This window comes from Alexandromys fortis, unplaced genomic scaffold (genome assembly GCF_014885135.2).
Source record: "Alexandromys fortis isolate MF-2015 unplaced genomic scaffold, M_Fortis_MF-2015_v1.1 scaffold_149, whole genome shotgun sequence".
NCBI lineage: Eukaryota > Metazoa > Chordata > Mammalia > Rodentia > Cricetidae > Alexandromys > Alexandromys fortis.
Window position 1 is genome coordinate 2,563,768 of NW_026068025.1, and position 16,923 is coordinate 2,580,690.

General features: G+C 52.2%; 2 protein-coding genes across 6 annotated transcripts; one reads left to right on the top strand and one right to left on the bottom strand.

The window, feature by feature from the left end:
• Positions 1 to 4,031: 4,031 nt before the first annotated feature.
• On the top strand, positions 4,032 to 7,041 carry Mfap4 (microfibril associated protein 4). Of its 2 annotated transcripts, XM_050163690.1 has the most exons (6): positions 4,033 to 4,113; positions 4,354 to 4,435; positions 4,634 to 4,788; positions 5,411 to 5,507; positions 5,580 to 5,762; positions 6,115 to 7,041. In XM_050163690.1, the coding sequence occupies exons 1-6, from the start codon at positions 4,108 to 4,110 to the stop codon at positions 6,360 to 6,362; spliced, it is 771 nt and encodes a 256-aa protein (XP_050019647.1). In that variant the 5' UTR covers positions 4,033 to 4,107; the 3' UTR covers positions 6,363 to 7,041. The 2 variants fall into 2 exon arrangements, with proteins under 2 accessions (XP_050019646.1, XP_050019647.1); XM_050163689.1 differs by having other exon boundaries at positions 4,032 to 4,113; positions 5,411 to 5,762.
• Mapk7 (mitogen-activated protein kinase 7) lies at positions 6,518 to 12,342 on the bottom strand. Of its 4 annotated transcripts, none has more exons than XM_050163682.1 (7): positions 12,166 to 12,342; positions 11,727 to 12,033; positions 11,000 to 11,165; positions 8,913 to 9,991; positions 8,169 to 8,809; positions 7,709 to 7,842; positions 6,518 to 7,600 (listed from the first exon to the last, which is right to left on the bottom strand). In XM_050163682.1, the coding sequence occupies exons 2-7, from the start codon at positions 11,956 to 11,958 to the stop codon at positions 7,447 to 7,449; spliced, it is 2,406 nt and encodes an 801-aa protein (XP_050019639.1). In that variant the 5' UTR covers positions 11,959 to 12,033; positions 12,166 to 12,342; the 3' UTR covers positions 6,518 to 7,446. The 4 variants fall into 4 exon arrangements, with proteins under 4 accessions (XP_050019639.1, XP_050019640.1, XP_050019641.1 ...); XM_050163683.1 differs by having other exon boundaries at positions 12,185 to 12,340; XM_050163684.1 differs by lacking the exon at positions 12,166 to 12,342 and having other exon boundaries at positions 11,677 to 11,869.
• Positions 12,343 to 16,923: the final 4,581 nt, after the last annotated feature.

Here is a 16,923-nt window from a genome sequence, read left to right on the forward strand (position 1 = left end):
TGTTTTGGCGCAGGAATAGAAACCCTAACTAAGATACCTTCTGAAACTGTAAACAAGTCCCCAATTAAATGCTTTCTGTTATAATATTGTGTTGGTCAGGGTGTTTCATCATGCAAAAGTAGCCTCACTAGAACACACACTAAGCAAGCAACACAATGATGTCCACTCATTACGCAACCTTCAATGAGCCGGAATAATTTTTTTTTTTTCCCGAGACAGAGTTTCTCTGTAGCTTTGGAGCCTTTTCTGGAACTAGCTCTTGTAGACCAAGCTGGTCTCATTAAAAATATAGCTGTTATTCTTGAGCTGTTCTGGTTATTTATCATACTGACCTAATTCGTCAACAGAGATCCACCTGCCTCTCTCTGCCTCCTGAGTGCTGGGATTAAAGGAGCGTGCCACCACTGCCCAGATGGAATAATTTTTTGGACATTTCTTTTTCATTTTGTTTTTAATTGAGAGGTGTAGAGGTTAACTCCTTATTTTTATTATTTTGATATATGTGGGTGTTTTGCCTGCATGTATGTCTGTGTCCCATTGTGTGTGCCTGGTGCCCACGGAGGCCAGAGAGAGAGCATTAGAATCCCTGAAACAGGAGTTACAGACAGTTGGGAGCTGCCATATGGGTGCAGGGAATTGAACCTGGGTCTTCTGTAAGAGCAGCCAATACTCTTAACTGCTGAGTTATCTCTCCAGTTCCATTTCGTGTTCTGTTTTTCATTTTTGGTGTTTTGAGACTGGGTTTCTCTGTGTAGCCCTAGGTGTCCTGGAACTCGCCTTGTAGACAGACCAGGCTGGCCTCGAACTCACAAAGATCTGCCTGCCTCTGTCTCCCGCGTGCTGGGATTAAAGGCCTGAACACCCAGTTCCATTTCATGTTCTTATTTTAAAGATTTTACTAGTTGAAAGTTTCCTACATTCATACAATGTATTGATCGTGCCCACCCACTCTTCCTCACTCCCACTCTCCCCCGTGTGCCCCGTCTGCCTCCCAACTTCATGTCATCTTTTCTTTAAGCTGTCATTAGTAATCACTGAGTCCAGTTAGTGCTGCGCATGTGGGCAAGGGCTTGGACATCTCCTGTGACATGGAGCCTGCCAGTGGCTGGTAACTTCAGACAGTATCTTCAGAGGAAGGGTTCCGACTCCTAGTGTGTGCTTCCAAAATTCTTTCCGAGGCACTAAACTAATGCCTGAAGCTAATCCTTAGCATTTGTGTGAAGGACACCTGCCAGCAGAGAGCCTGCCTAGACACCGCGAGTGCGCATTATCTTCAGAAAAAAACTACAGATTTCATAAAAAGATGAAATTTTCCTTGTTTCTGCTCCTACATTATAGTCTCAAAAGTCACTCTTACTTGCGGATCTCTGTGAATTCGAGACAAGCCTGGTCTACAAGAGCTAGTTCCAGGACAGGCTCCAAAGCTGCAAAGAAACCCTGTCTCAAAAAAACAAAAAACAAAACAAAACAAAAAAAGTCACTCTTACTTAACTTCAGACGTGCGTTTTTTGTTGTGATGACTTTCTCCCCGCCCCCGCCGCCATTATTTTATTCTTGTAGCTTTGTGCTAGTATTGCTGGAGATTAGAATTAGATACAGCTGTCTTACAGGAACAATCCAGAGTCTTAAACCAGATGAACGTTTCTCTTCCACATAAGGATTAGGGTAGGGCAGTGCAGGCACTCCACAATAGACTATGCTTCTATTGCCCCCCCCCCCCCCCCCCGCCACTGGCCATGAGGCCCTAGTCTCATGTCTGAGGCAGCAGCCAGATCTCCAGCCATAAGCCATCCACCTTCAGAGAAGCAGAAAGAAAACTGGAGAGCCACTTATCTTCCTTTTGCATCTTATTGGCCAAAATTCAGGCATGTGACCTCACCCAGCCACAAGGGAGACTGGACGGTGAGCCAGCTAAGAATCTGGACTAACCTAAGAGTGACTAGCACGGAGTGGCCAACTCTGTCTTCCACAGACAAGGGTGAAAACTGTTGAGTACGACCCACTCATCTGAGAACGATCATGATGTTTATGATGACAATGAGCTAATCTGGGTTAACTCACTACTACAGCGCACCAGATAGTCCTAATGGGAGGCCACCATGTCAGCTTCAGCTCCTGCTCTGAACCTGACTTCAGTTAACGGCAGGCGGCTTGGAAACCAATTACCCGGCTAAGCTGTAACCAATTAGGCAGTCTGCACACACTTGTTTGCTATAAGAGCTGTCAGAGCCTATTATTCCTGGGAGTTGTCTGAGTCCCTTGGCCTTGGACTGCCCCGTTCACAAATCACTTTCTTGTTGCTTTGCTCTGTTTTGGTTATAATCACTCAAATAAACTTGAGTGTAATTGGGTTAAGACGTCTTCACTTGACAAGTAGGTGTGGGCACTGTTCCTGGAACTCGCTTTGTGGTACTTGAACCCTTACGCCTCCAAGGAGTAGATATGATCGTCTTCATTCCATGGAGGAAGAAACCGAGGCACAGAGGAATCTGCCCAAGTCATCCCAACTTCCCAAATGGTGGCATGTGAGTTTCAACACTGGCAGCTAGCTCTGGAAGGCCCAGGGCTCAACACAACTACACAGAGAGAGGTCTCCAGCTAGCAGCCACACACCATGTCAAGCAGGCCCCACGGGACTCTTTCTGGGTCCAGGAGAGGATCTAAGTCAGAGCTGTTTGCTCTGGACATCTCACATGCTTGCCTGTCTAATTTGTGTCCTTTTGAGGCATCAGTTTCGTTTCTAGTTCATTGTCCAAAACATGTTGGCCATTCCAGGGGCTGATTTTGCATCCCTGGCAGCCAACATATTGTATAACACATAGGTGCTCAAAACCCATGTCCTTTGTAACTATACATGCATGGGCTTTGTGCTGGGTGCTGAGTGTGCAGAAATGGGAGACATGGATGTCGCCCACTAACACTCATGGCAAGAAGAAAGACTGGCGGGCGCCAAAGGGAGCAACCCAGGCAAAGGGCCAGAAACCTGCTAGCCAGAAGTCTGGGTAGCTAGACATAGCTAGAGTCTCAAGCAGCAAGGTCTTCAAGGAAGGCTGAGACAGATTGATAGTTCCTTTCACGTCCCAGGGGGAAATGTTGGCCTCAGCCTTGAGGCAATGGAGGGCTAAACGGGAACACAGACCAGGCACCTGGGACAACTCTGTACAGCATGCTGAGGATGGAAGAAGAGACAAACAAATAGGAGAGGCTGCGTGGTAAGGATGGCAGGAGGAACACAGAAACCAGGCATGCTGGGGGCATGGGCTCAGGCAGGACAGAAAAGAAGAAACTGTTGAGCGGGCAGCCCCAAGAACAGATGGTCTTGGAAGGGAGGAGGGGCAGAACGAGAAGAAACAAAAGCAATCCAGATGGGCCAGGGAACTGTGGGAGAGGGGAGGGTGGGAGTATAGACACCCAGCAGGGGAGGGGGCCAGAGAGGAGTTGGAGAGGGCCCTGGCTCCAGCTGAGGCAGACAGAACTGCTGGCCGCCTGCAGCTTTGTGCTCATGGCTCAGAAATGTCCCAGGCTTGCCAAAAGACTGCCTGGCCCCTGCTGGCCCCTGCTGGCCCCTGCTGGCCCCTGCTAGTCGTGTCTCCTACCAGGCCAGGCAGCTCCCACATCAGGAGCTTTGGGGCTGCCTACCCTACCTAGCCTTCCCCAGTAGGGACCCCTCTCTCTCGGGCCCAAGGACACCTTGACCCCTCCCCACCCCCAAATGACTGCTTAAACAGACTAGACAGGAATGGGAGAGAAGCAGACATTTGCAGAGGGCCTGTCAGGAAGCAGGGGGTGGGCAGAGGCCAGCTGGGCTTGCCAAGGGGCCCACAAGTCCGGCAGGGAGGGAGGCAGAATGGGGGCTAGAGAGCAATCGCAGCTGTTAAGGAGTTAATGTCTGGTCCACACTGCTTCCCTGACAGGCCTAATGAGACCCAGGTGGTCTCCTGGCCCCTGACAGTGTAAGCTGATGCTGGGGGCTGGCTATTGGGATGGGGGGGCATTCTGCAGTTCCAGGGGCGGGGCTGGGTCTGTGGGCCCAGACCCAACACATAACTGTGGGCGGTTGCAGTCTGGGGCCCCAGACAGCCTGCCTCTCTGAACTGAGCTGGCAGCATGAAGGTACTGGTCTGGGGGATCAGGACCATTTGTGGAGACAAGCCACTTACTTGCCAGATAGTAGGCAGAAAAACATAGTAGGGATCTCTCGAAACTTAAGCTCTGGGGATACCGAGCATTTCCCAGAGAGCAGAGAAGGAAAAAGTAGACAGAGGGCATGGTTTCAGCAGGGGGCAGGAGGTGGGGGGCTGGGAGGTGTCTGACCCATGCTGGGGGCTACACTCAGCTGTCTCCCACCACCAGGCTCTCCCAGCTCTGCCTCTGTTGCTGCTGCTGCTCTCTACACCTCCCTGTGCCCCCCAGGCCTCCGGGATCCGGGGAGATGGTGAGTAGACCCATTCACGCGAGCCATTGTGAGCCAGGCTCTGCAGGACTGTTCCCTCCTCTACAAATTGGCAGTGGCCCCGAGAGAAATCTTGATTTCTCATGACAAGGTCCCTTAGCCCTGGAGAAAAGCAGGGGCCCTGGGGTGTCCTTTATGTCTCAGTCTTTCTCCTTGCCGGCCCCACACTGTCCCTCTCAGCTCTGGAGAAGGCCTGCCTTCCGCAACCCCTGGACTGTGATGACATCTACGCTCAGGGCTACCAGGCAGATGGTGTGTACCTCATCTACCCCTCTGGCCCCAGTGTGCCAGTGCCTGTCTTTTGTGACATGACAACGGAGGGTGGCAAGTGGACGGTAAGTAGGCAAAGGGGCCCTAGCCAGACGTGGTTCAGGCAGCGGCATTATTCTGAGCATCACCTCTGCAAACTGGGCTCCTCATCTTTATGGGGACTGGATGCAGGGCTGCTAACACTTCTGCGCTGGTGGGTTAATGCATGCTGTCCTCACAGTGGTCCTGTTAGGTAAGTGCCTTTCCCAAATGAGGAGCTGCAGATCTAGAGAAGAAGCGTTGCTTGGCTTGGGCCACGCAGTGCCAGAGTTCACAGCCAGGTGTTCTAGATCCCTCTGCTCCCTTTTTACCACGCAATGCCGGGATGGACTCCAAGGCCTATATGCTAGTTTGGTGTTTTGTCACTAAGCTGTCCCTGGCCCCCAACTCCCCCTTCATCTTTTCCCATTCCTGTCTCTCAGTGGACAAGAGACCAGAGAGGGACCCCCTTTCAGCAGCAGATGGGTCAGGGAGAGGCCAGGAGCCAGTGTGTTTTGTTTCCGCAGCTCCCCAATACTCACTCAAGTCCTTAATAAACTGGCTCAGCAGTGCCAGGCCTGGTTGGCAGGGCAGGGCAGGGCAGGACAGGGCAGAGTCCCTGGGGGTACCGAATCTCCATCATCCACTCCCTTGTCCTCTTGCTTCTAGGTTTTCCAGAAAAGATTCAACGGCTCAGTGAGTTTCTTCAGGGGCTGGAACGACTACAAGCTGGGCTTTGGCCGTGCTGACGGGGAGTACTGGCTGGGTAAGGTGGGGCCAAGGGGTAGGGGCTGCCCCTCAGCCAAGTCTTTGCTGACCAGCCGCTCCCCTCCCCTAGGGCTGCAGAACCTGCACCTCCTGACACTGAAGCAGAAGTATGAGCTGAGGGTGGACTTGGAAGATTTTGAGAACAACACAGCCTATGCCAAGTATATTGACTTCTCCATCTCCCCCAACGCAGTCAGCGCTGAGGAGGATGGCTATTCCCTCTACGTGGCTGGCTTTGAGGATGGTGGGGCAGGTACTTCAATCAGCTTCTTCAGGGGCAGTAGCAGTGGGAGGGGGAGCAATTATCATTGGATTGGCCCATGCCCATTGACTCCTCAATGCCCCTCCTTCAACCTTTCTGGGCTCTCTCCAGACCAACTCCAGCCACCTGAACCACAGCCCTAGGGAACGCCGGCCGCCCTGGCCCTGCTCCAGGCAGCTCTGCAGAACAGCTGTTTCTCTTTGTGGCTCAGGGAGGGTGCCTCCATCCCAGCAGGATGCCACATGATGCTGTCCCTCGGTGTCATTCATCACCTGCTGTCACTCACAGCCTGCCAGCACAGGCTCTGCTCCTGGCCTCAGCAGCTCTTTCTCCCTCCTGCCAGGTGACTCCCTGTCCTACCACAGTGGCCAGAAGTTCTCCACCTTCGACCGAGACCAGGACCTCTTCGTGCAGAACTGTGCAGCCCTCTCCTCAGGGGCCTTCTGGTTCAGAAGCTGCCATTTTGCCAATCTCAATGGCTTCTACCTGGGTGGCTCCCACCTCTCTTATGCCAACGGCATCAACTGGGCCCAGTGGAAAGGCTTCTACTACTCCCTCAAGCGCACTGAGATGAAAATTCGTCGGGCCTGAGGGGCTGGCCCAGGCAGGCCCTATCTCTCCCCTGGACGCCCCAAGTGTCCATGCTGTACCCATAAGACACTGCTTCTACTGCTTTCTGAGCACCAGCAATGCCCTGGCAAATCCCTGCTCCATGTCTGGGGTAACCATTCCCAAGTCAGGCCCTGCTTGCCTTTCTGAGGCTAGGCTGTCAGCAGGCCTTTCTGTGGCCCAGCCATTCCAGCCTGGTCTAGCAGAACTCTACAAAAACTCCAAGTTGCTCCCACTCCCTCCAGACAGCCGAAAGCCATAAGCTACCTGCTGGCTGGCAGCGGGCACACGGCTCCACCTCAGGCTGTCTCCTTACTGCAGACCCACCTGTTTGGGGCTACTCTAGACAGAGTAACGCAGCACCTATGGCACTCGCCAGCCAGTGCTCCACCACCACACTTCCCACTCTCCAACTTACCCCCTTAGAGTGAGCACCATGGAGCCCAACCCCACTTGCTTCCTAGTTCTTCAAAGTTCGATGCCAAAACAATATTCACCACAGCAACAACTCAACAACCCTGAAGTAGCCACTGGCAAGATGGCATGTTAACTAGGTCCCCTGTTTGCCCAGCGATTGTCATGAAAGGCGGCAAAGAACAATCTGTGGGAATGGGAGTGGGAGGGAAGTAGAGGTCTCAATAAACCTTCAGGATCTGATGGACCGGCTTTGTGGACAAACATTTACTTGAGCCCAAATAATACGGGCACCTGGCTCTTCTTTATATACTTACTGCTTGCTGGTGTTCTTATCCCAACTCCAGAAATGTCAGGTTAAAGGAAACCTTGTATTTCACAGACTTTATTTGGATGGCAAAACAAATGCATATTACAACAATAAAAATACAATACTGAAGAAGACCGCTCAGGGGGGAGTAGTCTCCCAATCCTGTTATGGCTCGGTGGTGGCTCAGATGGCTGCTTAAGGCTGAAAGGTGGGTCTGAGATGAACCTGCAGAGTAATTCAGGCTGAGCCTCACCTGCCAGTGCCAAGGCTGCAGACCTCTGGATTACATCCCTGGACCTTGAAGCTGGGTCTCTCCTGGCAGCAAGGCACAAGCTGTGGGTTTCAGGGCTCCTGGAGGTCAGGCAGGTCGGCCAGCAGCATTGGGGAATCCATCTGGATCTCGCGCTGCAGAGACTCGATGTCAGCAGGGTTCATGCCGTGGCCCTCAAGCCAGTCAGCAAGAAGGGAGGCTGAGAGTGAAGCCGAGTCTGCCTGGCTACAAGGAAAAGGAATTGGGATGGGTGCTCTCAGCCAGAGCCAGCTGGGCAAGCATCCAAGGACCCTGCCATAGCCCAGTTCCAGGAGCTCAACCCAACCATCTTACCCATCCTGTGGCCCATCAGCCACACCCATATCGAACGATTGGTTTAAGAATTCCTCCAGGTCAAAGCCAACACCATAGCCAGCCCCACTGCCCTTTGGAGTGCCTGAGAACACAGGAGGCAGGGGGTCCTCCACCTGCAGGGACAATAACAGATTATAACACAGGTGCCAGGAAGGACAAACCAAGGTCAGCAGGGCAGTTTGCTATTACTAACCACTCTAACCAGATATTCTAGAACACGAATGCTATCTCGAAATCAAGTACTAGTGCAAGGGAATGGGAGCTGTCTCCAAGCTAGACACTTTACAAGCAAAGTCTACCTCCCACAGCCTCTTCATGAGCAATGAGCAGGCTCCAAGTGAGGCTACCTCTGCTGCATCATTTCACCCAGTATGGACAACTCAAACCCACCTGCCAGGACCCAGATCAAGGTATCCTAGGTCTTTGTCTCTCTTCTTACCTGAGACTTGGATAGTTGCTGGGTCACCAGGTTGACATCAGGTGACTCTGATGTAGAAGGCTGAGGGGCTCCCCCAGGATCTGGAGGTGGTGGGCCAGATGGGAAGTAAGGCAGAACTTCTGGGGCATTGGAGCCAGGCAACCCACCAGTTGGCACAAGTGACTGAGAGGCCAGAAGGCTAGTGGAAGGGGCAGGGACAGGTCCAGGAGGGCCAGAAGGCTGGGGAGCGTGGCCAGGGGGTGGGCAAACGGGCTGAGAGGCAGGACCAGGAATAGAGCCTGCAGGCTGTAGAGGAGGACCAGTGGACTGGGATACAGGGCCAGTGGGAGGACTCGTGGATTTGGCAGGGGCAGGGGCAGGGGCTGGGGCTGGGGCTGGGGCAGGAGGCCGAGCCATGCGAGTCCACCGCTCTAGCAGGCTTCGGTCATTGTCACTAAGCACCAGTCCAGCCAGAGGGTCAGAAGAGGGGCCCCCTAAGACACCAGCCCCCCTTTCCTTGCGCTCCCGCTCTTGTCGTCGCTTCTCCCGCTCCTTGGCTCTCTCTTGCCGCCGTCTACGCTTCTCTTCTCGCTCTCGCTGGCGTTCCTGAGCTGTCACAGGCTTTCGAGGTTCAGGTGCCTCCAAGGGTGCACTAGGACCATCTGCAGGGCAGTTGGACAAGGGAAAGGTAAGGGCTTACCATCCTGTCCAACAGTCCTTGTCTACCACTCCACTCCCCAGCCAGCTGCTAGACCCACGAAGTACCTCTGAGCCGGCTCCTCAGGGACTTGAGCAGGGCAGCTTTGAGGGCTGCTTTGGTATTGTCAGAGATGGCACCATCTCTTTTTGGTGGGGCAAGCTCACTGGCTGGGGGTGCAGGCTGCAGAGTCAGATCAACAGTGTCAGGTGCAGGGCCAGAGCATGGCGGTGGTGCTGGAGGAGGTGACTCCATGGCACAGTCTCCACTTGGAGCCCAGGGACTGGGCATCTCAACATCTGGACACACAGGCTCACTAGCCACAGGCTGCAGAGAAGGCTGGAAACGGATTTGTTGGCGGATGCCCTCCCGTCGGGCATGGAAGTCCTCAATCTCAGCCACAATGGCCTCCTTAATGCGCTCCCTGGTAAGGGCTTCACGGTCAAAAGCAAAGTCAAAAGGTGGGGCACAATCAGGCTCATCATCAGGATCATGGTACTTAGCCAGAAAGGGGTGACGAAGGGCAGCAGCAGCTGAGATCCGGGCACTGGGTTCAAATCGCAACATGCGGCCCAGCAATGAGAGGGCCTGGCGGTCAGCACCTGGGTATACCGTCTCCCAGGGCACAGGCTGCCGTGGTGGCAGGCTCTGGATATAGGCCCGCACCCTTTCAGCCCCCACAGCCTGAATCACAGCGGGCGATGGGGTTCCCAACACCATCATGATCAGCTGTAACTGGTGCACATAGTTTTTGCCCGGGAAGAGCTGTCGCCGAGCCAGCATCTCCCCAAAGATGCAGCCCACAGACCAGAGGTCAATAGCCTGTGTGTACTCATGCAGGGAAAGCATGAGTTCAGGGGCACGGTACCAGCGAGTGGCCACATACTCGGTCATGAAGTACTGGTGTTCGGCAGGGGAAGTACACAGGCCACGGGCCATTCCAAAGTCACCAATCTTGAGCTCGCAGTTCTCATTCACCAGAAGATTGGAGGGTTTAAGGTCACGGTGGATGACTTGGGCAGAGTGCATGTACTTGAGGCCCCGAAGCAGCTGATACAAGAAGTAGCGCACGTGCTCCAGCGTGAGTGGCTGTGAAGAGTGGATGATCTGGTGAAGGTCGCTCTCCATGAGGTCCAGTACCACATAGCTGGAAATGGCGAGACAGGTGTGAACTGGCCTCTTCACACTACAGAAAAGCCCCATCCTCACCTTCCCTCCCAGCCTTACGCTGAAACCCCAAAGGATGAGCAGCATGGTATGAAAGAATGCATCAGGTTCCAGACTTTTCTACAGCTTTTTAGAAAAGATTTTAAAAGTTTCATGTGTATGTTTCTCTGCGTGTATACATGTATACTACATAAGCACCCAATGCCCACAGAGGCCAGAAGAGGGAGTCTGAGTCCCTGGAACTGGAGTTACAAATGTCTGTGAGCCTCCATGCAGACACTGGGAACTGATCCCGGGTCCTCTGCAAGAGCAGCAACTGCTCTTAACCACTGAGCCAATGCTCTAGCCCCAACTTTTCCACTACTTTTTGCCAGTTCATTTTCTCCATAGACCTAATTTCCCTGTTAGGTTTCTTTTAAAAAGGTGTTTAATTATACCAGGCTTGGCCAGGACAGTTAATTTTGGAGCAGACTCTATTGTTTGCCACTGGAAAAGCTGTGATGAAATCGTGAAAGTCTGTTAATTAGTTGTCTGCCATCAGAACAGGAAGGTGTCAGGACACTACCAGGTCCTGTGTCGGCTACCTTATGAAACTTGGACCTGTTCTGTTTCTCTCACTCTCCTGTTGTTGTTTGGGTTTGTGCTGTCATTTGAGACAGGGTCTCATGTAGTCCAGGCTAGCCTTGAACTTACAATACAGCCAAAGCTGGCATGCCCAAATAAAGAAATAGAGATCCTCTCTCTTTTTTCCCCAGTACAGAAGAGTCAACCTAAACCCTCAAAGACGCTCGTCAGCCTCCTACTGACCTATATCCCCAGCCCTTGTACTCTTCTTGAGAAACAAGACTTGTCCCTACCAGTGTCCTACAGGAACACAGGTCCTGGGATTGTGGGACTCCTCCCAGCCTGTCTCGCATTAGGTTCAGCGGCCCTTCCAGACTTCTAACCTGGTCCCAACAGTGTCTCCCTCTCCTATCCCACTCCTTACACAGATTTGAACTCTCCATAGGGCACAGTTGGCCTCAGGATGTCCTTGATGGCGATGATATTGTCGTGCTTGAAGTGTTTGAGGATCTTCAGTTCCCTGAGGGTCCGTTTGGCATTGGTCACCACGTCAAAAGCATTGGGTATCTTCTTGATGGCCACCTGCTGGCCTGAAGAGCAGGGAAAAGGCACATATATACCGGGGATACCCTGCAGCAGCTGCAGACCCCCTTCTGACACTGCCCTTCTAGAACCCAAAGAACAACAGGTACGTCTCTACTATGCGTGTAACATCAAATTTTAACGTCACAGCTATGCAGGAGGCAGGTACTAATAGCTCACACACAAAGGAGGCACAGCTAGTTAGTGTGGTCTTGACTGTACCACCTGAGCTCACTTTCCCGCCTCACCATATTCTCTCCATCCCAGATCTTCCCCGTTCCTCAACCAAGCCACTGTGCCAATCTCTGGCTCTCAAAGATAGCTTTCTGGACACCAAAGGGCACCTCTCTGTTCTGGCTTACAGGGATCTCATTTTCCTAAGGAGAACGATGCTGACTGGGCGATGCAGGGTTCCTAAGAAGGGTACCTAACGGGGAGTTGGCACCTAGTCAGTAAGTGGCGAGTGGAACCAGAATCCCAGGCGCAGCTGATCCTCCCGGGACTGTGCGGGTTCCTCACCGCCTCTGGAAAGCAGTCCACACATGCTGGGCCTCAGGAAGCCAGCTCACCCGTGAGGCGGCGGCGCGCCGAGGACACCACCCCATAGGCCCCATTGCCTATGGTCTCGATGATCTCGTACTCATCCCCCACGTCAAAGGTCACGTCGAAGGAACGGGCTTTGAGCAGGGCCAGGTTCTTGGCCACGACAGAGGCCGTGGAGTGGACGGGCTCTGCCTTCACCCGCCCAGGGGGCTCCCCAGAGCCGTCTTCGCCATCCTCTTCCTTCAGCGGTTCAGCCATGGTGTGAGTGGAGTCGCGGGTGAGAAGACCGCCCCGAGGGCCTCAGTTTCCCCTCTGTGGGCCAGAAGGCAGGACCTGCACAGCAGGCGAGAGGGGGCGGCTGGCGCGGCGAACCCAGTGGCCCGGGAGTAGGGGCTCAAGGGGGCGCGGCGCGGCCCCGGAAGAAAGGGAGGGGCGGGGCCCTGGGGCTCCCGGGACCGCACTCACCGACCCGCCGGGACCTCACCGCCACGCCTCCACGGCGACTGGGGGCTCCCGGGTCCTGCCAACCCAGCGACGAGTGTTCCCCTGAACTCGCTCACTAATCAAGGACCGCAGCCACCACCTCAGCCTCGCTCGAGTCGGGCCAGACCACCCCGCCGGCCGCCCCAGGACCACGCTCCTTCAGTCGCTGGCCAATCGTTGAGCGGTCCCCACGGAGATCCCACCCCTTCGTTTTACTCTATCCAATCAGGATTCACCGGACGAGGAAGCCGCGCCCTTGCCTTGCACGCACGCGCGCACGCACGCGCGTTCTCAGCTGTCCAGCTCGCGGTGGGAGACGCCCAAGGGGTGATGCGCGCACCTCTGGGGTGCGTGCGCAGCCCCGCAACGCTCTGACGCATGCGTGCCAGCAGCCTCAGGCGCGGGGAGAAGGGAGAGCGAAGCCCCACCAGGTTCGCCTGCACGTCAAGGCGTACAGTCTCCACACGCCCGAAGGGGCGGAGATACGATGGGGGAGTGTTACCTGGGCAACAGGCTCCGAACCCTCCCCCCCCTTTCCTTTGGGCTCCTCTTTCTTGTTAGCCTCATCTCCTAGGGGATTTGCATCGCACTTTTCTGGCGCCGGAAGTTCTGGCCATCTGGTCCCCAAGTAGTGACCGCAGAAACCCAAATCCTCCGTATTCTAGAGCGTCGCTGACCCGGGCCCCAGTCCCTGGCCTGGATGCACACGCCCTCTGGACCGCGACAGAACCAGTACCCCATTGTTTATTTCCACGCCATCCCTCTACGGTCATCCGGAGAAGGCCAAAGTGAGCGCTGTTAACAGAGAGTTGGAAACGTTCTCTGTAGGCAGTTCTAGTGGGGCCCACTCCAAAGAGGTCAGGGTTTCCCAAAGAGACCAGAAAAATGTGGAGGGAAAAACTGGGATGAAGCTCAGTAAAGTGTGAGTGCCAGCTTGACATTTATTACGCCGTTCTCAACTAATAGCTGAAGGTTGGATCCCGACCAGAAATGAATTTTGGTCACCATACACAGGTGTTTGTTGTCCCGCCTTTTGTACTTTGTACCAAAATACATGCAGAAAGTTTCAGTACATTTTCATAAACTTAATACACCCATTGTTCCTTTTATTTTATTTTTAAAGCTAAGCTTTGTGGCTCACACCCTTAGTCCCAGCACTGGAAAAAAAATCTCGAGTTCAGGACTAGCCTGGTCTATAACTGAGTTTTCCAGGTCAGCCACGGCTTACACGGTGAACTTCTGTCTCAAAACAGTTAATAAGCCCCTTCCGTTTCTAGGACAGATTTGGGGGTCTATGGCTGTTGTTAACTCATTGTCCATACTTAGGGGGTTCAAGAGCTTCATTACGACATGTACCCCAAAATATAAAAGAAGTGGTTATATTTTGTTTTACAACTCCCATGCATGCTGAGGAAGGAGCTGGAGAGATGGTTCTGTTGGTAAAGTGTTGTGTTCTGATCCTCAGTACCCATATAACAAGCCCAGCATAGCTGCCCTGGCAGAACGCTCAGTTAGTTCTAGGGGCTACCAGAGGCTCTCTGCACAGTGTAGCCAAACTGGTGAGCTCCGGGTTCAGGAAGAGACCCTGTTTCAGAAATTAGGCGGCAATGATGGAGGAATGCACCCAGTGTCAACCTCTGGCCTCCGCATATACATGCATTGTATGCACACACATATGAGAAAAATCAATAGCAATAGAAAAAAACTATAGTTAGGTATGTGGGGTGAGTCCCAGGACAAATACACACCTAGGAGGTATAGACATGTAATCATAGATGCTAGCTATAAATTTACTTCTGATTTTCTTGACAGACCAAATGCTTTTAAAAGATTTTCATAGATCATTGATTAGTAAATCGTATTTGTGAAAAATGGGCATGCTGTCCCTGCGGTCTTTGGTGGCCTTTTTCTAGGTGATGAGGCAGACAGCCTTTCCTGCCTCTGAAGCATGTGCAGTACAGTCAGAGCCCTAAGCAGAATCCCAGCAGTTCTGCTCTCTCTATACCGAGAACTAAAGGCCTGTGTCTGTGCAGAAACCAGCACACAGGTCTTATGAATATTCATTCACAATACCAAAAAATTAGAAACTCAAATGTCAATCAACTGGTGAGCAGACAAAAAGGAAAAAATATTAGGTAGAAATATTTTTTAAAGCTGAATATAGTGGCACTCGCCTTTAATCCCAGCTTGGGGAGCAGAGGCAGATATGGATCGCTATGAGTTTGAGGTCAGTCTGATCAACAGAGTGAGTTCCAAGCTAGGTGAGACCCTGCCTCAAAAACACTAAACTAAGTAAGTAAAATAATTAGCATATTGATACATAACACACTGTGGACAGACCTTTAAAACATGGTGCTAAGTAGAAAAGGGCAGGTACATGACTTTTTTTTTTTTTTTCCTATGCAAGGCTTCTCTATGTAGCCCTAGCTATCCCGGAACTCACTCTAGACCAGGCTGATCTTGAATTTTTTTTTTTTTTTTTTTCCTATGCAAGGCTTCTCTATGTAGCCCTAGCTATCCCGGAACTCACTCTAGACCAGGCTGATCTTGAACTCTGGGATTAAAGGCGTGCACCACCACCACTTGGCTACGCGTCTCCATTTTCACAGCATCTCCAGAGTAGGCAAATCCACAGAATCACCGTTCAGAGTTGCCCAGGGCCTGGGAAGGAAGGTATGCAGATAGGTTACTTTAGGGGGCTGGTGTAGATTTTATCTTTAATTCAGCATGTTCAGTGGAGACCCTACAGTTCGACTTTGGTTGCAATGTCCTTCAGTTTAAGCAGTGCTGCAGTGATTTGCTGAGCAGATCGTCCCTGTGCACCCCACACAGATCTGCAGGAGAGGTGCCCTGAAGCGGCAGTGCTGAGAGAGGACTGGAGCTCTTGTTTTACTAGAGAGCGCCAGATTGTTAGCCTCAGGAGCCCTCCTGGTACAGACGTCACTGCTAGTGTGGGAGAGTAAACCCAGGCAGTGGTTTTCCGGTTGAAAATGATTTGCCTGTGTTTCAGATGGGGAGTTTCCTTCACACAGTCTGATCTGTCACTGTCAGCCGAGCATTCCACACAGTGCCATGGGCTGGACCCCCCCCCACACACACACTGATGGATGTGGTTTCTTCAGTTCACCACTGCCTCCACCACCCGCACCTCCTAACCCAGGCTCAGTGAACGGTGTCACTTTGGTGCTTGAACCTCTGTGTTCTGCACCTTATAAAAGCCAGGAAAAGGAACTGGCTGAGAGGATTATGGTTTCAAAACAAAAGTCAGCAAGCATATTGGGAGTGGGCAATGAAGATTATAATTGTATCAATATACAAAGCTCACCTCTCTTGGTTTCCATTTCCTGGTTGGCTACTGGGGCATTTAACTCAGAATCCCCAGATTAGGCTGCAGGAAGTCACTGGGAAGTCTGTGTAGAAAAAATGGCTCTTTTGAGCTGTGGTTCTGAAATATGCTTCTGGCCAGCAAACAGCTTGGGGCGCATGTGGTAAGGAGAGGCTGGAGGCAATGGAGCAGGAGGGCTCAGTGACAGGTCCTCCCCAGTGGGGGTGTGGGGGTAGGTAGGAAAGTGCAAGTTCAGAGAGCGGCACCACGGAAAACGAACCTGGGGAGTGTTGAAGTTCCTAGTTAGGTGACGGAAATGTTCCCCGAGACACATTCTCAGCAAGAGGAACCCACGGGGTGACCATGAGCAATACCCTTCATGGTGGAGGCTTCAAGGCTGCTTGCTGTCTCTCTGGTAGTGAATCCAGTCTACTCCCAGCCTTGTCCTGCCAGCTTTCCTGATACTTGAGACCAGAGTGCTTCCTGACTGGACACTTATCTGCAGCGGCTCCCAGTGGGAGATAGCCTGCAACCCTGGAGATTGCTGTTCTTCCCGTGGACTGCCATTCTGTCAGTGCGTCATACCTAGAGCATGCCCTGACACAGGAATGAAGGTGCTTCTCAAACAGAATTAATGTAAAGTCTTAAAGAGTAGCCACTGTGGACAGAAACGCAGTACATGAATTTTGAGAGGGCAGTGGAGGGAATATGAATCACCCCTCCTGCCGGGAGAATGGGGACCTTTTAGAGTTAAAGTTGGAATTATGATGGCTTAATAAGAATAACTCTTATAGGCTCACATATTCGAACTCTTGGTCCCTAAGTTGGTGGGATGTTTAGGAGGAATCTGGAGCTGTGGCCTTTTTAGAAGAGGTGTGGCGTGGGCTTCGAAGTTTTAAAGTCCATGCCATTCCCAGGTCTGTCTGTCTGTCTGTCTGTCTGTCTGTCTGTCTTTGCTTGTGCTTGAGATGTGAGCTCTCAGCTGCTGTTCCCAGCACCATGCCTACATCCTGCACCATGCTACCCACCCGGATTCCCGGGCATGGACTCTAACTCTGCAATCATGATCTACAAATTAATGCTTTCTTTTAAACTTGTGTTGGCCATGGTGTTGGTTTTTTTTTTTTTTTTTCATCACAACAGTAGAAAGGGAACCAGACACTTGTCTTCTGGGCCATTGTGAAGAGTCTCTTGAGTAGAGTTCAAGGGGGTAGCTCCAATCTTAAGGATAGGATTGACAACATTGTCCTTCCTGAAACTGGCCATTTAAGACAAGGCACCAGGGGCCATTGATCTCTATTTTAATAAGACAGTACAAGACATGGGAGACATCTTTTTTTTTTTTTACACACAAATCTGAATCATTTGTTAAAGATTTAATATTCCGTAACACATACTTAGAAATGTTGTTTTCC

Coding starts and splice junctions, on each gene's coding strand:
- Mapk7 (XM_050163682.1), bottom strand. CDS start 11,958: ATGGCTGAACCGCTGAAGGAAGAGGATGGCGAAGACGGCTCTGGGGAG. Junction 11,166..11,726: donor GGCGCGCCGCCGCCTCACGG/GTGAGCTGGCTT, acceptor CCTGCTCTTCAG/GCCAGCAGGTGGCCATCAAG. Junction 7,843..8,168: donor AGCAACTATCCAAGTCTCAG/GTAAGAAGAGAG, acceptor TTGTCCCTGCAG/GTGGAGGACCCCCTGCCTCC.
- Mfap4 (XM_050163689.1), top strand. Junction 4,436..4,633: donor CTCCGGGATCCGGGGAGATG/GTGAGTAGACCC, acceptor TGTCCCTCTCAG/CTCTGGAGAAGGCCTGCCTT. Junction 5,763..6,114: donor CTTTGAGGATGGTGGGGCAG/GTACTTCAATCA, acceptor CCCTCCTGCCAG/GTGACTCCCTGTCCTACCAC.